Source organism: Pochonia chlamydosporia, assembly GCF_001653235.2.
Source record: "Pochonia chlamydosporia 170 chromosome Unknown PCv3seq00009, whole genome shotgun sequence".
NCBI classification, from domain to species: Eukaryota; Fungi; Ascomycota; class Sordariomycetes; order Hypocreales; family Clavicipitaceae; genus Pochonia; species Pochonia chlamydosporia.
In genome coordinates this window covers 128775-148743 of record NW_019154044.1, presented here as the reverse complement: position 1 = coordinate 148743, position 19969 = coordinate 128775, and the positions used below count along the sequence as shown (strand labels likewise).

The window sequence follows — 19969 nt, the reverse complement described above, 5'->3', positions numbered from 1 at the left end:
ATCTTTCCATTGAAAGCTGTTCTCATATATCTTATCCGTGCATTATCCGAAACAAGATTTCCTTCTCTTCAGCTGGCCAGCACAGGGATTGCACATGAGGCTTTGGCTGCATGAAAACGCGCAGATGGGTCTCATTCATGATGACAGCGGCAAGTAGAAGAACCCCCGACATCCAGCCTTTGCCCCTAAATGTCCATTGTTGGAGCTAATGTGTTGATGAGCTAGATCAAGTTATTGCGCCGTACACCAAACCTGTACATAAGCTCTTTGGTGAGAGGTGGTACGGAAGTGACAGTGAGCTCCAGAGAAGCAAGTACATATTTCCAATTGACGAGGTACGTCCCAACCGTTGTACAGGCCACTATACTATATTGCTAACAAAAATTGGCACAGGAAGAACTTGAACGCCTGGATATATTTCACAAATTTTTTCTCACGGTTCAGCAGGATGTCTTGTTCTCGGCGCCGCTTGATACTCGAGCCAATTTGCAAATATTAGATCTGGGCACGGGAACAGGAATTTGGCCAATAGATGTATCCAAGTTCGTCAACCATTTTCTTCAGCAATTACTCCTGTCTCAAAAACAAAAGCGCATTCCAAATGTTCAGCAACTGAGCCCTGACTCACATCGTGAGGCGTAGTAATTGACATGTTCAATTTAGGTCAATGCCACAGGCATTCGTGCTCGGGGTAGACTTCAACATGATCCAGCCCAAAATGTGAGCAGGCCAACCACGTTATGGTATGGGGGCGTTGTCGCTGACTTGAATAGGATCCCTGCAACCATGGAACCCCCCTTAGAGCTTGATATAGAGAGTGATTGGGGGACTCTCAAAGGCGGCTGGGATCTTATACATGTCCGAGCACTCTTTGGCAGCGTCGGCTGCTGGGAAAAGATGTACCATAAGATATACGAGTTCGAAAACCGCAGTCCTTGCCCCCTCTCTTACCTATCAGCTACTTACCTTCCTGCAGATACCTAAAACCAAACGTGGGATATTTGGAGCAGGTAGAAATAGATTGGGTGCCACGATATGATGATGGCAACGTCCCATACAAAAATGCCCTTATCGACTGGACAGACAAGCTGCTGGACGCTATGGATCAGCACGGTCGGTCTATGAGAGTGGAATCAGAGCAAACGAGACAGCAACTTGCTCGTGCCGGGTTTTCTTATATCCGCGAGTCATCGGCTAAAGTCTGTTTCAGTCCCTGGTCGAAAGATCCTCACGAGAAGGAGGTTGCATTGTGGTTCAGGGCCGGGTTTTGCCGCGGTATCAAGGCATTGTCCTACGGCCCTATGAAAACATACCTCGGCATGTCCATAAGGGATATCGACCATCTTTGTGAGGCTGTAATTGATGAAATACACCTGCCACGATACAAACCTTATTGCAGACTGTGAGTAGCAAGATGGTAGTCCAGAAATTGCTGCAGGCTAACACAAATCAAGGCATGTCTGGACTGCGAATCGGCATTCTTAGTCGCCAGATGGCAGCGTGTATAATGACACAATGCAACAGCCTTGACATACCAAGCATCGTTAATTATAATGGCGGGTTGGCCCCAGTAATATGCACGGCCTGGATTATGAACTCCCTGTAAAGCTATAGGTCTGTAATTCTTGTTGCACCGAATCCAAGTATTCGGCAGCAAGTGCGTAATTTCAAGATGATCATTTCTTCCCGTGGTGCTTCTTCTTCCTCCGATCCTTTGCCTTTTCGGCGGATGAGCTAATCTGTCCCATATTTGGATTATTAGCGATCGATTGAGATGGCAACTGGTAATCAGAATTGCCAGTGCCGCCTCGTTGCCTAGCGTCCAATGCCGATCTCCCGGAACTCTCGACGAATTGCTCGGCTTCGGTCCGAGCCTGGAGGGCATAAATCCTAGGAGAATGTCAATCTGTGTACAATGCTCAGCAAGGGATCTTGTAGTTCATACCATTCATCATACCAAAACCCGGCCGGCAAATCAGCTCTGCTCGTAGCTAGGGTGTAGTATAGCCTCCCGTCCTCATACGCTTGGTACGAGTAGTTGCCATTGATGATAACCTCGTTTATCTCCCACAATTGTTTTGGCTCAGTCTCCTTGCCCATATTTCTGACGGAGATTTTTTAAATGTAATGGCTTTAACATTGCGTGTGAAATTCTGTCAAGTTCTCTCGAAATTCTGACCGCGTGTACTTATACTGGGAGCACACGGCGTGACCTGCAGAAATGCCTAATGCTGGATCCCAGGGCCTTCCCCGCACACAGCTCACAGCGGATGCTGATTGGAGCCACGACCTGTTGCTGCCTGCTCTGCCGCTTGGAAGGCTGGCGAACAAGGAATCTACATTCATCAATCGATCCAGTTTGAGTAGTAGATGGGGCTTGAAGCGCAATTGGTGTGGCTTGTGTGTGGCTTGTCCATGGCCCCATTGCTCCGTCGACTTTCCCAACATCCTAGCTTTGATCACTAGCTATTAACTACGATATGAATGTGCAACACAACACAGTTTGAGATCGTGATACCGGCACTCATCATGGACACCCTTCATTGACTAAGACTAGCGAACACTTACCATCGGGACTGCTGACGGGGAAACTGAAAGCTCTTCTCTGCAGCGCGACCAAACCTCTCCCCTGAGGTCTATAGCCCAAAGCCACAAGGACGCATCGAGCCTACATCCACCATGTCAAACTCGACGACTCGTCAGCTTCTCCGGGGGAATGTCAATCTCGACGATGCCCTAGAAGAAGATGACAACATCCTCACGCAGTTGCATTATCCAGAGCAAAAGCAACGGTTTTGGAGTTCACTGACTGCACGCAAAGCTGAGATTGAATCAATGCTTTGCTGCCAATTGGGAGTTGATTGGTGTCATCTATGCGCCATGGAGACATGGAAATCAGGCAGCTTCAATGTAGTCATACCTGTTCTTTTGCGCCCTAGGAAAACTGTCTTCCTTCGCGTACCACTCCCATACAAGACTGGTGAAGGGAATGCCCCAGGGAACTCAGACGAGAAATTACGGACAGAAATCGCAACCTATATTTGGCTTGAAGCAAACTGTCCAGATATCCCAATTCCGATTTTGCATGCGTTTGGCTTTTCTGACGGATTTGTAGTAAGTCACATGTATATCTTATTTGCATAGAGGCTAATTTATCCAGTTCACGAATCCAAGTAACAGTCCATTTGTTACTAATAAAATATGGCAGGCACGGAGATGGATCCTCAAACTATTAGGTCGCCCAGTTCCATCTCGATATCTACGGCGTGGATGCCGCAATCCGTTGGAGACGGGTTATCTCGTCACAAGTCAGGCCAAGGGAACAATGCTTGCGCTGTCATGGGAAACCCATCGGCACCATAAATCGTATCGAGAGAGGTTATTTCGTAACCTTGCGAACATCACATTGTCAATCAATAGGACTCCTCTGTCGCGTATTGGTTCACTGACTATGCGTTCTGATGGCTGTATCACTCTATCAAACAGACCGCTTGATCTACACTTCCAGATGCTAGAGAATGAAGGCATTGCATCCGGCATCCCACGACAGAGGACTTATGCAGCAGTCGAGCCCTATTTATCTGACCTCCTTTCTCTTCAAGACAGCAAGATACTGAACCAGCCAAACGCAATCCATGACCGACAAGATGGTGAGAGCCAGCTCGCGGCCCTAACAGCTCTGCGAGCTATTATGCATAGATTCGTTAGCCCCGAATACCGTGATGGACCTTTCTACTTAACCCTTACCGATCTTCACCAATCGAACATCTTCGTTGATGAGCAATGGAACATCCAGACGATAATTGATCTCGAATGGGCACACGCGAAACCAATCGAAATGCAAGTGCCGCCGTATTGGCTTACATCAAGGGCGGTTGACGGCTTTTATGACGCAGATGCCATAGCTGAGTATGACACTATTCTCGATGAGTACCTTAGTATCTATGCGGCGGAAGAGAGACGGCGCAATGGTGTCATCGTCGAGGCGCCAATCAAGCGACATGTATGGAAGAGCGGTGGATTCTGGTATTTCCATGCAGTCTCAATACCAAAAGGCATGTACAATTTGTTCAATCGACATATCCAGCCTCTTTTTAACAAGGAACATTCCGAAATAAGCATATTTGACGAGGTATTCTTCTGGTACTGGGGAGAAGATGCCGCAGAGACGATTAGTGCAAAACTTAAGGATAATGAAGACTATCTTGACAGAGTAAAGAAGGCTTTTGGGCATTCATAGAGGGATCATCAACAGTTGCGCCGGTGTCTGCAGGATAGGATGGACCGGTATGCCAAGCAACAGGCGCTCAGGCTAAGGGCAAGCGTCGAACACAGATGCCCATGCCGCAGGATACACAGTCAGATATGCAATAGTTGGAGAAAATATATGAATTGCAAAAGATTCGCACAAGGTCATTGAGACGAGGCAACAAGGCTTTCCTCGCGGCAAACCTGGACACATCATTGGTAGCCCTTCATGCTGCACCAGAAGTGATAAGTGCATTTTGCACGGCACGGCAAGAACAGGAGTGCCAATCCGACAGCAATGCAACCTATCACTCGCCTGGCATTCTAATACTTTATGCGCTAAGTTAGGGTAGATACGAATCCCCCATACGTCTTTTGAGCAAACGTTTGACGCTTGTGCAACGGCAAGTGCTGTGAACGTTTTTAGTTTGTCACCACTCTAGGGTACGCGATCAATCCGAGTTGCGTGGTTGCCATTATTCATTCGCAGTCAAGTCTTGGCCATACGGCTGTGGCACAAGTGGACTGCCAAAATAAAGGTGTGCGGCCACGGCAGCCTCAACAGATGCCCAAATTGAAACTGCCTCAGCCTCTCTCACCCAATAAATATTGTTCTGTTGTGCCATGATGCGGTAGCATCACACGGACGGCTCACCCAACCATGCCACGCCGTTGGCTGTAGCCGGGCCTCCGGCGTCCTCTCCCACCAAATGCGATGTATCAGCGTACAGTCGAATAGCTGCGTAGTGTTGTGGCCATGAAACTGCCGCGTCTAAACTGCGGCGTGGAACAGCCTTTGGTCGTTTCAAGCGAGTGACGCGGTTTTCAACAATTAAGCGGTAGCTGTGTCAAATATTCGCAGATTGCGGCTCTCGAAAGCTAAGCCGTTGAAGCGAACAAGCCTTGTAAATAGTCCTATGGTCCCCGACTGGCTCCTCCAGCTCGAGAACGAGCTTTGCGCCGACGCGTCTCGAGACGACTCCGAACAGCTCCTATCCCCACTGCCTGGGTTGTACCCAACAGAGCTCAAGTGACTTGGCCCGCCGCGGGTTGCGATGTCATGGCTCTCGTCAAGACGGAGCTCGACTAGGCGCAGCTTGCCGAAATTCACACAGGCTGTGAATCGCGGGGTGCGGGCTGAGCCACTCGTGCTAGGTTTGGGGAACTTCAGGGACATAAACCCCCACAACCCTATTTGGAGCTATTCGACTGAGAAGATCTTTCGCATATGCAGAAGCCGCCATAGCTGCATAGCCCTGCCACTCCTTGTTCTTGTGCGAGTCTGAGTAGTCGCATATTCCGCGAATAACAAGACAAGGAAAGTGATTCATTAACCCCGCCGCCTCCATTTCAAAACAAAGAACATCTTTCTCAGCTGCAAGCTTATCCCGAACTGTAGCGTCTTTCATCACCTGGTTGGCGGAGGCGATAAGGCCATAGTGAATTGCCGGATTATCCTCGTCTGTCCTCCGCTTACGGCGTGATACCATATTCGACTGTTCGGCAGCACAGAACGCAGCACACCCTCTCGAGTCGCAAGCAACTTCGGCCTTAAACAGCCTATCAGTGTCAGGCGCAGGTCGCTTGTATTCCTGTAGTAGTCTTGGGTTCTTCTCAAGAATGGTGTCGACAGCGGCTTCAAGCTGATGGCCTTTCCTCTTATACTGAGCCTGGATTCCCGTCAACGCAGTCCGCAGAGCCGTCGGGGGTTGGTTCAAAAATCGCGTGTTGTGGAAGGCCTGATTCTGTATCGTCTTGCCAAAGTCGTACTGGAACACCACACCCCGCCCTGGCCGTCGCGTGGTGCACTAACCACGATGTCGCCAAGACGAATGTCGTGCTTCGGACTTGGTGCGCCGCCGCCAATGCCGACCAGTACACCTATCCTAACATTTGGGAAGCTATGGAGCATGTTCGTCGCAACACTGGCCGCAGAAGGTGTTCCATATTCACCGTCTGGCAACACCGCGATGACAACGTTGTGTTTGCCGATTCTACCAAGAGCGTAGTCGTTGGTGTCGTTTGTGGACACAAACTCCGGTTGGTCGTGCTCTTCGTCGAGAAATTCTTGGGCAGCAACATACTCGGTCCCTACGGCGCAGATCCAGCCGACGGCGTAATCTTCAGGGTTGGGCATAGTAACTTATCGAGTTCTGCAGCGTCGGTGGTCCAGGACAATGGAGAAACTGCCGTGTACCACATGGAGGAGTGGCATCACCGTGCAATTCGGTTAACTGATGTGCTCCTTCGTGTATGACTGGAGATTGAAGCGGATGTGCAAACAGAATAACAGATTGAGCGTCGACAAAAGCGAACATTCAGAGCGACTGGAAGGACATCTTGTTGCACGGAAAATGTCAAAGATGACATAGCTGGCGCTCGTTGGGCTCCAAGTGCCAGAGGAAGCCAGAGCTGTCACTGGCACAAGGCAGAGAAAAAGGGACACCTCCGCCACTGCAAGTGTCTGAAGGTGACAGCCATTCCGTTCTTGGCCAACCAGCTGAAGAAAGTGGAATAACATGCCGTCTGGCGTGACCGAGCGTCAGGGCTGAGCGTGGAAAGTTTTGTGGACGTGAAGTGGCATTGGCCAAAATTGACATTCAGCTCTGAATCTCACGTCTCCCAGTCATCTCTCCTCGGTTTGAGGGGCAAGCAGGGACACGCCGCGAACCCTTGCGAGAGCAGCTATCTCCACTCACTGTTGTGGCAGAACCGCACCATATCCAGCAATCTGTTTCGAGTTCGGCCGCCGGCAATGTGCGCCTGGGATATTGCTCGAGTCGGTCGGCAATGCTGGTCGCCAGTCGTATGAAGCCATCTTCAAAACTCCGTCCTTAGAGTCGCCTGAGCTTATTTCATCCAATACATATGAATGGTGACCCTGGCCGTGTGCCAATGGGTTTTCCCGCCGCCACTCCCGCAGAGTCCCATCTGGGTTGAGCATTAAGTCCCGGTAGTCGCGCCGTGTCGTCCATTGTGTTCTGTGGCGCGGGTACACTCTGCTTTGGCCGCGTGGGTTGAGCGACCAGCATGTCCGCCACAGTCCACCCAGTTGTCTTGAGCGTGAGATCGAGTATCGCCGACGCGTCGCGACACGACCACCTCCAGCTCGCATCGTTCTTGCCTGGCTTGTACCTCACAGAGCTGGGTGACTTGGCTATCACAGGCCGTCAAGTCACGAACAGCACTGAGAAGGAGCCTGACCTAGAGCTACAAGCTTCCATAGACAGGCAGCTCGAAATCATGGAGTGTTTCATGCCGTTGCGTGTGCTCCCCTACCCGCTCGTGTTCGGTTGGGAGATCTTCTTTCCCGAGCCGCATAGACTTGCGTCTTGTCTGAACAACCATACTGATGTTTCTCAAGAGCTTATTGGGTTTTCTGCCCGAATCCCGCTCTTGACCCCATGTTTCTCGTGCGTAACGTCTGGAGATGTCAAGGTTGCCGTCCGTGGATGCGTCGACAAATGAATGGAAGGACTTGGAAGACGTGCGACGGGCATCTTCTTCTCCCGCACGGCGCTCTGAGGAGAGGCGCAAAAGCAATGGTCGTTTTGGGGGATTCTACCATCGGCATTGATTGCAGAGCTTAGTTACCCGCCCTTCGACGCGAGACTCCACTACTTAAAGCTGCACCTGAGCCTTCGAAGCAACATGTATTATCTGCCGCCGGACCAGGTGCGGGTCCTTGTACCGAGCTGAAAACAGCGCAGCGGCTTTGTTCATGAGGGTTTGGCCTTGTTGACTAACTCCATGTTCTATGTCGCCATGTTGCTCACCGCGGTGCAAGTCGGGGTCGTCACGATGCCTCACGATATGCGCGTCTCTCCGATATCACCCATGATGTGGCTACTTAATGCCGCCGCAAGTATTGTCTTGGCAGTCTTCTCTGGTTTGTATACTGTATAACTGCGGAATGAAAGTTAACGTTAACTACAGAATGGGATAGTCCACAGCGATCGATGTACACGACGAAGACCACTGGAAGGATCACGAAGGGTTCGGCATGAAAGATCCACAGCTTTAACTCTTGATTGTAGTCCTACGTGGTGGGTCCCCCTTACCATGACCTACCCTACAAACGGTCGGGAAGCCCTCCAATTAGTTCATCAGCCTTGGGCCTGTTGGGATCTCGGGATGTGGATGTAAAGCAATTCATATGGATTCATTACACCAAGAGTTGGCCATAGATTATCCCAGCCTTCTACCGCCATCTCACTGATGCCTTTCCAATCAGGTGTTGTTACCAGTCTGAGCAGTACCCCCAAACTCATCAATGGAACGACTCGACCGGAATGTGTTGTTGTGTCTCGCGAATTAAATAGTAGTGGTGCTCCTCTCTTATATTGAACATTGTCGAGGCTCGGTCCTGGCCTGAAATGGCTCTTGAGTCTTGCGCCAAGATTGTCGGCGAACTTAGAGTCACACTTGCACTAGCACTGGGACTTCGAGTTAGAGGTAACAATGTTTCTTCTAATTGAAAATAATAATATACACGATACATTAGCCCAAATCCAATTTGATTACGTGTTTGTCTTGACGATTCCTGAGCGGGCATACCGTTTGATGTCCATGTTGATTGTGGCTATTGTGGCCGTGTACGCAAGCACCAGCATTTAGTCCACCATGCCCAAACTATGACAATTGCTTGGGGTATGGCAACGACAAGTGCGAATATAGCGACTGTAGTTTCTGAATTTAATGCCATTGTTAAAAAGCATATAGATAGGTTGTTATGATCGGGCGAACCTGAAAAGAAAATTGTAGACAGTCATATACGATTTCACGGCCGAATGGCGATGCTACTTATATGTTGACATTGGAGCATGTGAGGCGAACGGGAGATCAGCTGGGAAGAACTCGAGTAGGGAACGGCTTCTTGAAGATCTCTATGTGTTTCTGTTTAACATATATACCTCGACGTAACAGCATGAGGAGATGTCTCATCCCGAGAAAAGGGATCCTCCTCTCGCGGTCCTTCCAAGCGTGCAAAGACTGGGTCTTTGAGGCGCCTTGGGGAAACCGGAGTGGGACTTGTGGGGGGGGGGCTGGGGGGGGGGGGGTTCTCATTGAAAAAGTGGATAAGGCAGAAATGCCAGCCGATGTGGTTATTGGTTATTGGCTTCTGACCTGCAAGCTGCAGTACCCCGTTGTAGTTGGGTTGGGGGGAGGTGACAGTCTAGCCAGGTCTTTAGACCGTGGCCTGCAGCCTCCGAATGCTCACCACATGGACTTAGATCTTTGTAGCCGGAATGCGTGCATAGCGCAACACATCCTCGGACTCCGTGGATATGCATTATGGCTCTAGATGATATGGTTTGAAGCACGATATGAACGATGGCTCACACTCGAAACCGTTCTTGACTCCAAGTATGACGTTACCTGCGTGGAACACAGTTCTAGAGAGGATGGCCCGTATTCAAGAGTCCAAAAAGGCTAATGGTGTCTCTGCCTCCGCCTGGTGCGAGACTACTAGTTAATTAATTGAGGCTCGAGCAAGAACCGCGGCATGAATTTGAGGAATTTGCGACCAGTCATCCAGACGAGATGCATGTCTATCTGCGCCGTGATGGTGATGTAGCGGATGCGGCGGCATGGGCCGGCCGGCCAGCCACAGCAGCTATTGAGGGTGGAATTGCCTTTTGATGATTTGGCCTCGGCGGCGACGCTTTTGGCACGCGAGGATCGTTTCTTCAGTGTCGATGTCCCGGCCGTACCTGGTTGGGTTAAACAATGCCCTTCCAATGGCAGTAGTAGAAGCACAGGTGGACTGACGGGCTGATGCGTTTGTAAGAGGAGTGCGTTTCCACAAAACGGGAAGGGAGAGCTGCCCTGGCATCCGGGTCTTGTTTTGGCTATGCTTGAGTGGCGGCAACTTAATCAAAGGCGGGCGCAACAGTCTGCGTGGACACTTCCTCACTCCTATTCTCGATACCACAGCCCAATCCTCTAATCCGCGAGTATCTGACGGCTTTCGGCCATCAAATCCGGGATCAGGTAATACAGTCCTAATAGGCAGGTTATGATAATCGTTGGAACATCCGTGGTATCTTTGTGCGTTATGAGGTGTCCTTCGTAAAAGCTCCAGACAACCAGACTTTGAGTCTCGAATGAGAGGTAATTGCGTTGAAATGGCATTGGTCTTGTAGCTGAGACTGTACAATGTCGGCGCTAGCGCAAGAAACGCCTCATAACTCTGCAACGTTTTGGCCAGACCAGCAGGTTTTGGGACTTGGTTCGTATCCGGTGTGGTCGGGCCGCCGTCCACTGTTCCTTGGGTATTGCAGTTCAGCTTTGGGCCATGATCTGTATGACAACCTTCTTGGGCCAACACTTGAGGGCTGGGACTCCTGGTCTGTTGTACGTCGGAATCGCTGGTGGGCAGCAGTGTAGTGCCATCACTGTCCGACTTGCTGTCGGGGAAACTGTTGATATCGTACTCAGGGATGGATATTTCATCGAAGGTATCAAAATTGTGGGTTAATATTTCTTCTGAGATCATGCCACTCTGCCGGGTTTTAGACTGATAAGTACTCTCCCATACCGCAAGCTCATGGCTCCCTGCCACTTCACTGTGTTCTGGATCTTCTGGAGGAGTCGGTTTTGTGGCCTATTGCGGGCATGTTCGTCAGTTTCATTGATTATGTCAGGTTCATAGGTTATCCTCACGTTGTTGACAATGATGGTGTCGTGTGGATTGACTTCCCTCATGAATTCTAGCGGCTGCTTCGAGAAATGAAGTCTGAAAGCTTCGCTGAGGCTATTTTCTTTAACAAATGCTGCAAAGGATTTTGGAGCCAGGTCATGCTGTGGGTTATACAGCCATTGGATCACATCGACTGGTTTGGTTCCATAAACATATGCAAGTTGATGGCAGCAGATTGCAATCACCTCGTCGCATTGAGCAGACGCATCCGGCTCCCCTTTGTCGCGTAGTCTCCTGAAGACATCACAAATGCCTTTAAGTGCAGCTTCGTCGCTTATGTCACATTTCCTTTCAGAATGCCCCATCACTGTCCGCAAGAAGCAGTCGGAGTTGCCAGGCTCTCTTCAACGCAACGTTCCTATGTTTAAGTAGAACCTAAGGAGCTGAAATTAGTGCTTCGATACCCGCCTCTACAGACACGCGCTGCGGTTAGATTAAATCCAGAGTGCAACCCAACAGGAGGGCTGGGTGTGGGTGACGTATTTATAGTTTAACAGGGTAGCAAGCAGAGTGCACCAGCTCTTTTTTTACGATGGCGAAGCAGTCAAACTTGTCCACCCATTTAAAGCCGTCAACGCAGCCAATCAATTGCTATTAGAAAACATCTTGCAGGGCCTCGATATTGGTGTCAGCCTTGGGCGCTTACAGTGAAGAAACCATTGGTGTGTGCTGGCTCAATCCATTGGCTGAGCCGGTAAGGCTTGTCTACCACCGGCCCATGTGCATGCTGTCGAACTGTGGTCATATACATCCGGGCTGAAATAAGTTGCTTGCGATATCCAAGGCTAAAGGACAATCCCGCAGTCCAGTCTCTTGTACTGTACAGGAACGGGCAGAAAGAAGAAAGCCAGCTGGGCGGCTATGAATCATGTCGTAATCTTCTTCGGGTATGGGCGAGCTCGGAATTAGGTTCTACCGGAACTTACCCTCATAGTCGCTGAAGCGACCCCTCATTTGCGTCGGCGTCGCTTCTACAATGACTTTTGAACTACATCTATTGTAGATTCATCAGATGGCTCGAAGCTGCCTGACCAGATATGTATGCAAGTAATTATTACTGTCGGCCCAGAATTTCCGGTGGATGTTTTGTTTTTAATTAACTTGCCAGTAGGACAATGCCGAGTTCACCAGCCGACATCCCCAACGACCCGCTTCCGATTCGGAATGCGATCAACTTCGGTCGGATATGGAATGCGAGGTTATCCGAGGGAAGCTGCAAGAATTAGAAGCTGCCTATGAAATGGCACGAAAGTTGTATCATTTTCTACATACCGGGCCATGGGATGAAGCCTTCGCCTTGTTGCAGCGCCTTCAAGCTAGTGAAAGTTGGGAATCTCTAAGTCAGGTTGTCAAGACGAAAAATCTGTAGTTCGCCGAAGGTCGCAACACATCGTTACATTTCGGTGAAAATAGGGCCTTCCGCAATGTATTAGGTGACTTTTGGTTGGCACATGATCACTGTCATAGTAGCTCGGACGGCCACACGGCCCATATGCCAACCCAAGCTGCTACAAATGGCGCTGGTAGATCCCGTTAGGAAGTCTGCTTTGATGAGTTTGCGGATGCAGTGGCTACCGGAAGGGCTAAGCGAGACAAACTGAAGCGGAGGAAGCATACGCTAAGGGGTACTGGATCATGACCCAAGCCGTGTTCGGAAGAAGCACGCGTAGCCCGGCAGAAAACTGGTTTTTGAATACTCACGTTTGGGAGTAGTGCGAGAAGGAGCGGACGGATGTATTCAGTTCAAAATCTGTTGGAAACCAACTTGGGGTACTCTTGAGGATCTTCAGGGAACTCTGTTGAAAGAAGTGGAGGAGCTTAAGGTAAATTACTAAGATCAAGACACATGGGAGCGAGATGCGCAGGTCTGGTTGTCTTGTTTTAGATAAAGAGAGTAAGTAGATAGTGCCAGTGATGAATCTTGCTTTCCCTGGACTGCTCATTGTTGCGGCTGCCATTCCTGAGCAACAAATTTGCGGCGTTTGAAAGGGTTTAAAAAGATAATGCCCGGCATGGCACAGAATATGCGGTAACAAACACACTCACTGGTATGCGAGGAATGTGAACAGCGGACTGTAATGCCGGGTCGACGGTAGCCTCTGGCCGTCGGTCTTAGTAGTACAGCTGTCACGCACCCCGCTGCTTGAAAGACTCCGGTGAAATTTCGAATCGGCCCAGCCTGAATTGGCGCTAAGGGATGCGACGTTGGCTATCCGGGGGGTTCGTTGATCGGAACGGCTACGTTTTGCTTCGGAGGTGAAACGACACCTTCGCCTACTTGGCCCATTTCCAAATCAACATGACACCGCTGCTATGGAATGCCGAAGTCTCGACCAGTCACTAGAGCCCTCCAAAAATATGCAGCTGTACAAAAAAAGCTTGTGAAAACTCACCAGGCCCAATCATCGGCACTTCACCTATGACTTGCCGTACTGGCGGGGTCAAATTGCTCAGATCGCAGATACTCTACGTTTGTCTTGCACAAGCTACGCAAGGGAGCCAAGATATCGGCCCTTACTTCCGGGAAAGCCCCCTGGCGGGCCAGTCGAAGAATCATCTGTTGAGGAAATAGATAGGGACACACAGGCTCGTCGATGCGCGACAAGGGCCGCATGCGAGTCTTGTCGTCGCCAAAAGTGTAAGGTAGGTGTCTCGATGCTGCAGTAGAAGGAGTGAAGCTAAGTATCAGTGCGACGGCAAACGACCGGCATGTACACGTTACCTCCGTCGTAAAATTGACTGTAAATATATTGCAAATGCAGAAGAAACACGAGCCGATGCGTTAAAGAGGAAATACACCCTACAAGAAGCAGAATTAGACGCATTAAGGCGAGTCATCAGCTCCATACACTGCAAAACCCAACAAGAAGCATACGATCTTGTCGATAACAGCCGGTCGGGTTGCAACCCAGCCGAAGATCTCAGTTCCGCGTCGCAAACCCATTGTCCTCAGCCGGCTACCTCTTTGGCCGAACTCATACCGAATGACGACGTATCCATTCTTTTGATACGTCAATACTTCAATCAAAATAGCGTAATCAGCTTGCCGGATATAAACTATGACGCATTTATTAGAGAGATGCAAGACAATAGCCAGTCACACGGAACATCATACTCTCCTCTGCTGTTCAATGCAATTTGTGCACGCCAATGTGTGAGTCCGTAACGTACTTATACAAGTGCCCAGCTAACAAAAATAGTATTTGTCTGCAGATTTAGTCATAGGCATTACCAGCGGTCAAGATTAGGACATCGATTTCTGGAGTTTACCCGTGACGCCCGCCTTGACCCACTTTTCCCGTCCTCCCCATTTCTCCATCTTGTCACCGTTTTCCTCCTCTCTGCCTGGCCTCAGCATCAACATTCCCGTCCGACCCCGAAGCGCCGTGCTTCTCACACACCCTTCTGTTGCCTGTTTTCGACCTTGGGCCTCGCAGATTCGTCACATTTGTGCACTTGCTCTGCTACGCGCCGGACGCCCCTTCTCTTCCTTTCCATCGACAATAAATTTTTCCAGATTGGCTTGCCCATACATGCGTAGTCTGCCACACCTAAGTAGTCATGGATCCCATCCCGCCCGTGTTGGTCAGCCCGTGGACATCGCGCCTTGTGATATCTGCGCGTCTCGTAGCTCCAAACTTGTGGCCTGGTTTGATCCTGGTTATGGTCAGATAAGAAAAGAAGGGCTGCGCCACCTCCATGGTAAAAGGGCGCGATTTGACCTTTGTGCTTTCCCATGACCCCAATATCCCGCCATTCTGCGTATCACCACCAAATCCCTTCTGGCTTGCCATAATGCCTCCAAATGCGGAGGCATCGCTTCGATTTAACCGTCCAAATGTGCGCCAATTCAACAAAGCAGCAGCTAAAGCTGCAGTGCAGAAGTATCAGGATAAGCCGCTCAGTGAGAGTTGCCGCCTAGATCCAAAAACGAGGCAACGTCGTGAGAGGATATGGAAGAACTGGGAAGAGTAAGACTTCTTATCATCGTTGACCCTGAGTCAAAAGCTAACTCTAAGTCTTAAAGATTTGCGGCCTGCGCTGACGTTAACCCAGAGGCCATCTGGATTGACCTCTGCTTGGGCGAACCAGACAGCTATTTTCCAAGCCTTCCTGCGACAGTATTGGGAGGAATCCGTCACCTTGCGACCGTGCCTTGGTCCTGAGGAATATGAGAAGGTCCACACGATCGATTGTGCGTCAACAATAGAAGATGTGTGGTGTATGCTGGTCAATCACGCAGATGACCGGATCATGAAGCCGAAAAGGCTCCAGGATCGCAAGAACGCTGGAGTCTGGTCGTTAAAGTATGCTTTCGAGGAAGACTCCGTCGACCTGCGGCCCTACTTATGAGATAGCTCGCGCGGGTTCTTAGCCCCTCTTCCTGTTACTGGTGATTGACTTTTCTGACCATTGAAGGAGTGCGCAGTGGATTCCCGAGTTTGGAGCAGAAATGGGGTTGAACTTGGGGCAGACTTTTCAGAAAGATGCTGCTACTAAAGACGACATTTTGACAATTCTTTCCACTATATGGGAGGAAGCTGATGACCTTAGGTGCTCGCCGGATGATAGACTCCCTTTCGGCATGTATGTCGTCGAGATGGGCCTCGGTGGTTGGCGACCAGGCGCGCTAGAACTGAAAAAATACAACCATGTCAAGCTCGCGTGGGTTAGAGACCCGGTTGACCCATCTGTTACGCGAACTATTTGCTGGTCTACAATTGACCATAACAAGCTACAAAAGATTAGGATCGAGCGAGAACAGCGTTCTAGGCACTCCCGCATACGATCTAACCTCCCATTTCCACAAAACGGACAAAACCTAACTGATATGCAATACAGCTTATGCTATGAGGTTACTGTGATCCCAAGTCTGATCCTATGCTTGACCACGATGTTCACGATCCGAGCAATAAAGGACGATGCCTTTAAAGCTGGGTTTACGTCATGCGACGAGGTCCTCAACCCGACAACACTTGAGGAAGGCGTTAATTTTGTCGAACTACGTTGGAAAGAAGAGTTCATGGCTGATGACAAGCATATTATGCCTATGAATTACCGTAGGTTTCTTGACCTTTGGAACGAAGTGCGCGAGGTGGCGGGATGCCGTTCTGGCCTTCGTCCCTACTCTATCCGTGTTGGGGATGTGGGGAGATTGGATGGTAAGCTCTCCCCGCAACCGGAACATCTTTCTGCGCCTAACTAGTCATCCACCAGGATGTCTTCAACCGGCACTTCGTAACTTCATAGTATCACACTCTACGAGGTTTATGAACGGAGTTATCAGCCGGTAAGACTACGAGCAAAACCTGGCGAACATCGCATTCGGCGACAAGGCAAAGCACGATGCCGCCCTGTGGGAAGCTATCTCAAACACCTTCCATACTAGGGACCCAAACGCACCTACTCGTCTGTCTCAAATGAAACACATACTTGTCAATGCTCGTTGAGGACATGACCCAGACCGAGGGCAACATGTATACTGTGTCTGGAAGTGGACTGTGTCTGGAAGTGGACTGTGTCTGGAAGTGGACTGTGTCTGGAAGTGGACTGTGTCTGGAAGTGGACTGTGTCTGGAAGTGGACTGTGTCTGGAAGTGGACTGTGTCTGGAAGTGGACTGTGTCTGGAAGTGGACTGGATTGGGCTGACCGGCCGCGGGACGGGCCGTGGCATCTGAACAACATATTGAGGTAACAGTCAAATGGCTCAGCCAAGATGCTTCTTGAAGCGGGGAGGGCAGAAGGAGACTACCAGGGTAAGATGCCGGAGAACACTCTGTCTCCCACAGACATTTTCCTAAGAATTATGAGTTTTAACAAAACAGAAAAGAAAAGAAGAGAACTAGGAGACATACAACGACCGGTGTTCGCTGGTCCCGTCCCAGCCACTTTACCAACTTTAACTCTGAGAGAGCTGACGGGATGTCGTCTCTTCCAGTGCACCGAACCCGATGTTTAGCCGGAAACGGAGAGTCATTTGCGCACCGTACTCGAAACGGATTGCTGAGTTACAGGGCCGTGCCTGATCAGTTGGCGCCAGTTTATTTATTGATTTATTTTTTAATTCATCGACTGTCCCGGCCGCTTAAGCAGCTATGCAGCGTTCAACTAACATACAACTGCCTCTACCTTTCACTTCCGGATAACAAGCCGTTCCTGCCAGAGCTGCTTCCTCCGTCTGCTCCAGGGAGCTACATCTTGCTGATAGTCCTAACCATCTATCGGTGTTACTGGTCACCAAGGTCGTATGCCTAGTCGAAGCTTAGTTACCAGTCGCAGGCAGTGGTCTGCGGCTACAATAAGCTAACTGCCGGTAACAAGTGTTTATTATTTATTTACAGGAGACCGGTCCCCTACGGGTCCGCCAATGCCTTTTCGGAACGAGCCTGAGGGCTTGAGAAGCAAGGCCCTTGCCTGAGGGAAGAATGCAAACAGAGAACTATACAGTGGGAGCATTTTAATGACGATGCAACCCCACATTCTCACCAAAACTCACGAACTTTAACGCATAACATATTATTAACACTGAAGTCAAAACATCTCAAATTTATTTTCTGTGTTATTTAATACTAATTGTATAATATTCTGAACTTGCAGCGCTTTGGCACTTCAGATTATGGAGTATTTAGGAAGTGAAGTACAAAGTGCTTGAAACCCGTCTGATTTACTAGCAAAAGTAACAAAAAAAACTCGGCGCTCTCTCTTCAAGTCTACATAACTTTTCAGACTTTTGCTTAAAGCTCTTAAAAATTTAATATAGTGCATCCGAGGTAGCAGTTAGACCCCTTTTAAAATTATGCGTGTCTTTTAAAGGGTGGAGGAGATATTAAGCGTAGAAATAGTAGCTTTAGGGTGGGCGATTGCGTGTGCATCGTCATTAAAATGCAGTGACTGTAGCATTAAGTGATTCTTCATGACTATGGAGTACTCGAAATGGGATAACATGGACACGGATTCAGAACCAGAAATTCCGCCTCCATCAGTCCGTACGCCCACGCTCCAACTCCCACAGTCTCACAATCATATGCGCTTTTGGTACAAGCATGCTTTGCGCTGGCGAGCGACGCCATAATTGACGCAATAGATGGGAGCGAGTCATCTGGATGCCCGTCGTTGTTTCCATGTCAGAGTCTCCATAGGAAGAAATGAACAGGACATCATTTGTGGCGGAAGCGTGCTGTACGGAAGCTGCTGTAGCAGTGGCTTGGCTTGCTCTCTCGCCTCCGTCCCCGTCTGTCGGGCTGGGACGATCAAGACGTGAGATAAGCTGCGTGGAACTCTCCTTTTCTTGTTTTGTTTTCTCTTCCTTCTTTAGCTTTTAGATGCTCGTAGTAGTCGCCTAGCCAGTTGTCAAGATCCTCAGCTTGGACCGTTGCACTAGTGAACGCGCGACGACCATGCCTTCGAACGCCTCCATCAACAACCATGGACTTGGTCCTCAAAGCTCGAATATTAGCAACGAGCTTCAGTACAACTGCAACAGTGGACCACATATCACCAACAGTGCCAGCTCTGGGTGTATGAGCTATGGCATCCTGGAAATTCACCATGATTATTAGCACTAACTACTGTGGTGAATACCGCTGGTTACATCTAACAGTGATAATATTAGTCCATCGCTAGTTACCCTCGGAAGACTTGGGAGACTCGGAAGGCTCCTGGGTTGGAGCCTCGGGGATCCTACCAAAGCTCTGATTACCATTGGCATTAAATTGATGGCCCTTGACATTGTTCTGCGTGCCTCTCACCGTATTGGTAATCTGATCTCTGCCGTAGTTGATGTTGGTAGTGCCGGATGGCTCCTCGAACATAGAGTCAGGAACCGATGGTTTCTCTCGGGCCACTTGCTCCAGCTTCTTTCGGCCTTCATCCAAGGCTTCAGCTTGTGTCTCAAGTGCTGCCTTAAACGCCCTGTGTGCTGCTAAGACCTGCAGGTCCTTTAGGATATTGTCCAGCAAGGTCTCGACCCGGCTTGCCTTGCCCAGCTGAAGTACCAGCCTCTGGTAAATAGCCCTGGCCGACTTATCCTTGTTCTTGTTGATTTCTTCCAAGATTTCTAGCAGTTGCTTAGTTTTCTTCTCGCAGTTCTTCAAGACGGTGCATAGGGCCTCGGCTTCTTTGTCGGACTCTACATCATTCGTATGGGCCCTGGCGGCTTGTAGCGTTTGCTCGAGGAGTGGAATACGATGTACTACTTCCTGGAACGTTTCGGGGAGACCGTTGAGGTCCTTGACGGATTTGTACACCGTGCCGAGGGTTTCGATGAGGCCGATGATACCCGTAATGAGTCCAAATACCTCGAACCCCGACATTGTCCACTGCGAGGCCGGATGGTAGCCCGAATGGTATATTTTTCTGGAGTAATTGAGCTGAAACTCTCCGAACATGTCGGAATTTGACAACATACCTCAGATAGTGGCGCAATGGAACCAGTTGGCCGATAGACACGATGAACATGGGCGGTGTTGAGTAAAACTGCTTCGAGGAACGCTGTTGAGCCATGGCAATCGAGGGGTTTATCATCATACTACTCATGGCTACATATTATGTCACGGTGTGGGTACTGCTCCAACACAGTGTCCTAATCGGCAAGTGAAAGCTTGACTCCGCGTACACCTGAGGATGGACATGTGATCAATATTCCGAACATTTTTGATGGAGATGTTGCACCACCATCGCGGCTTTAAGTTGGATTTATCACGAGACGAAAAAAAGACGAATCTGTACCCAGTCTAGTGTATGGTGATTTATAACCCACCCTTCCCCGTAAACCCCGTAACATTCTGGCTGGGACGACGCTTGAAAGTTTGCTGCCTGCCACTTGCGTCTGGTTCTGGCTAACCGCAGGCGTCTCTGTCTTCTGGATCTACGCGTTCAAGGACGCAAATAGTGGGAATCGAACCTGTGGACTCGGTTGTCGCACAATCCGGGCTCATAACTAACAAATTTACGAGTCTGTACCAAGCTATTGTGGTTTATAACCAACTCTTAATAGCCTCCAACAAGCGAAGGATCATC

The 19969-nt window shown here is 49.6% G+C and overlaps 9 protein-coding genes across 9 annotated transcripts; 5 read left to right on the top strand and 4 right to left on the bottom strand.

The window, feature by feature from the left end:
• Positions 1–140: 140 nt before the first annotated feature.
• Positions 141–1410, top strand: VFPPC_18218 (methyltransferase LaeA; the record flags this gene model as incomplete). The annotated part of the gene is made up of 7 exons (XM_022429865.1): positions 141–153; positions 226–335; positions 394–542; positions 664–720; positions 774–917; positions 977–1355; positions 1408–1410. The coding sequence occupies 7 exons, from the start codon at positions 141–143 to the stop codon at positions 1408–1410; spliced, it is 855 nt and encodes a 284-aa protein (XP_022285098.1).
• A 266-nt stretch (positions 1411–1676) lies between these two features.
• On the bottom strand, positions 1677–2100 carry VFPPC_14789 (hypothetical protein; the record flags this gene model as incomplete). Its single annotated transcript, XM_018292557.1, has 2 exons — positions 1677–1890; positions 1946–2100. The coding sequence occupies 2 exons, from the start codon at positions 2098–2100 to the stop codon at positions 1677–1679; spliced, it is 369 nt and encodes a 122-aa protein (XP_018138065.1).
• A 579-nt stretch (positions 2101–2679) lies between these two features.
• VFPPC_10590 (aminoglycoside phosphotransferase) lies at positions 2680–4240 on the top strand (the record flags this gene model as incomplete). The annotated part of the gene is made up of 2 exons (XM_018288930.1): positions 2680–3114; positions 3209–4240. 2 exons carry the CDS (start codon positions 2680–2682, stop codon positions 4238–4240), a joined length of 1467 nt encoding a protein of 488 aa, XP_018138064.1.
• Positions 4241–5399: 1159 nt separating this feature from the next.
• Positions 5400–6385, bottom strand: VFPPC_10589 (G-protein beta WD-40 repeats containing protein; the record flags this gene model as incomplete). Its single annotated transcript, XM_018288929.1, has 2 exons — positions 5400–5993; positions 6062–6385. 2 exons carry the CDS (start codon positions 6383–6385, stop codon positions 5400–5402), a joined length of 918 nt encoding a protein of 305 aa, XP_018138063.1.
• An 893-nt stretch (positions 6386–7278) lies between these two features.
• On the top strand, positions 7279–7716 carry VFPPC_16775 (hypothetical protein; the record flags this gene model as incomplete). The annotated part of the gene is made up of 1 exon (XM_018294528.1): positions 7279–7716. The coding sequence occupies one exon, from the start codon at positions 7279–7281 to the stop codon at positions 7714–7716; it is 438 nt and encodes a 145-aa protein (XP_018138062.1).
• A 2149-nt stretch (positions 7717–9865) lies between these two features.
• On the bottom strand, positions 9866–11256 carry VFPPC_10587 (hypothetical protein; the record flags this gene model as incomplete). The annotated part of the gene is made up of 2 exons (XM_018288928.1): positions 9866–10855; positions 10915–11256. The coding sequence occupies 2 exons, from the start codon at positions 11254–11256 to the stop codon at positions 9866–9868; spliced, it is 1332 nt and encodes a 443-aa protein (XP_018138061.1).
• Positions 11257–14746: 3490 nt separating this feature from the next.
• Positions 14747–16245, top strand: VFPPC_10586 (hypothetical protein; the record flags this gene model as incomplete). The annotated part of the gene is made up of 4 exons (XM_018288927.1): positions 14747–14922; positions 14971–15258; positions 15371–16113; positions 16169–16245. The coding sequence occupies 4 exons, from the start codon at positions 14747–14749 to the stop codon at positions 16243–16245; spliced, it is 1284 nt and encodes a 427-aa protein (XP_018138060.1).
• Positions 16246–16873: 628 nt separating this feature from the next.
• On the top strand, positions 16874–17206 carry VFPPC_18217 (hypothetical protein; the record flags this gene model as incomplete). Its single annotated transcript, XM_022429864.1, has 1 exon — positions 16874–17206. One exon carries the CDS (start codon positions 16874–16876, stop codon positions 17204–17206), a length of 333 nt encoding a protein of 110 aa, XP_022285097.1.
• Positions 17207–18201: 995 nt separating this feature from the next.
• On the bottom strand, positions 18202–19486 carry VFPPC_10585 (hypothetical protein; the record flags this gene model as incomplete). The annotated part of the gene is made up of 3 exons (XM_018288926.1): positions 18202–18512; positions 18579–19306; positions 19359–19486. 3 exons carry the CDS (start codon positions 19484–19486, stop codon positions 18202–18204), a joined length of 1167 nt encoding a protein of 388 aa, XP_018138059.1.
• Positions 19487–19969: the final 483 nt, after the last annotated feature.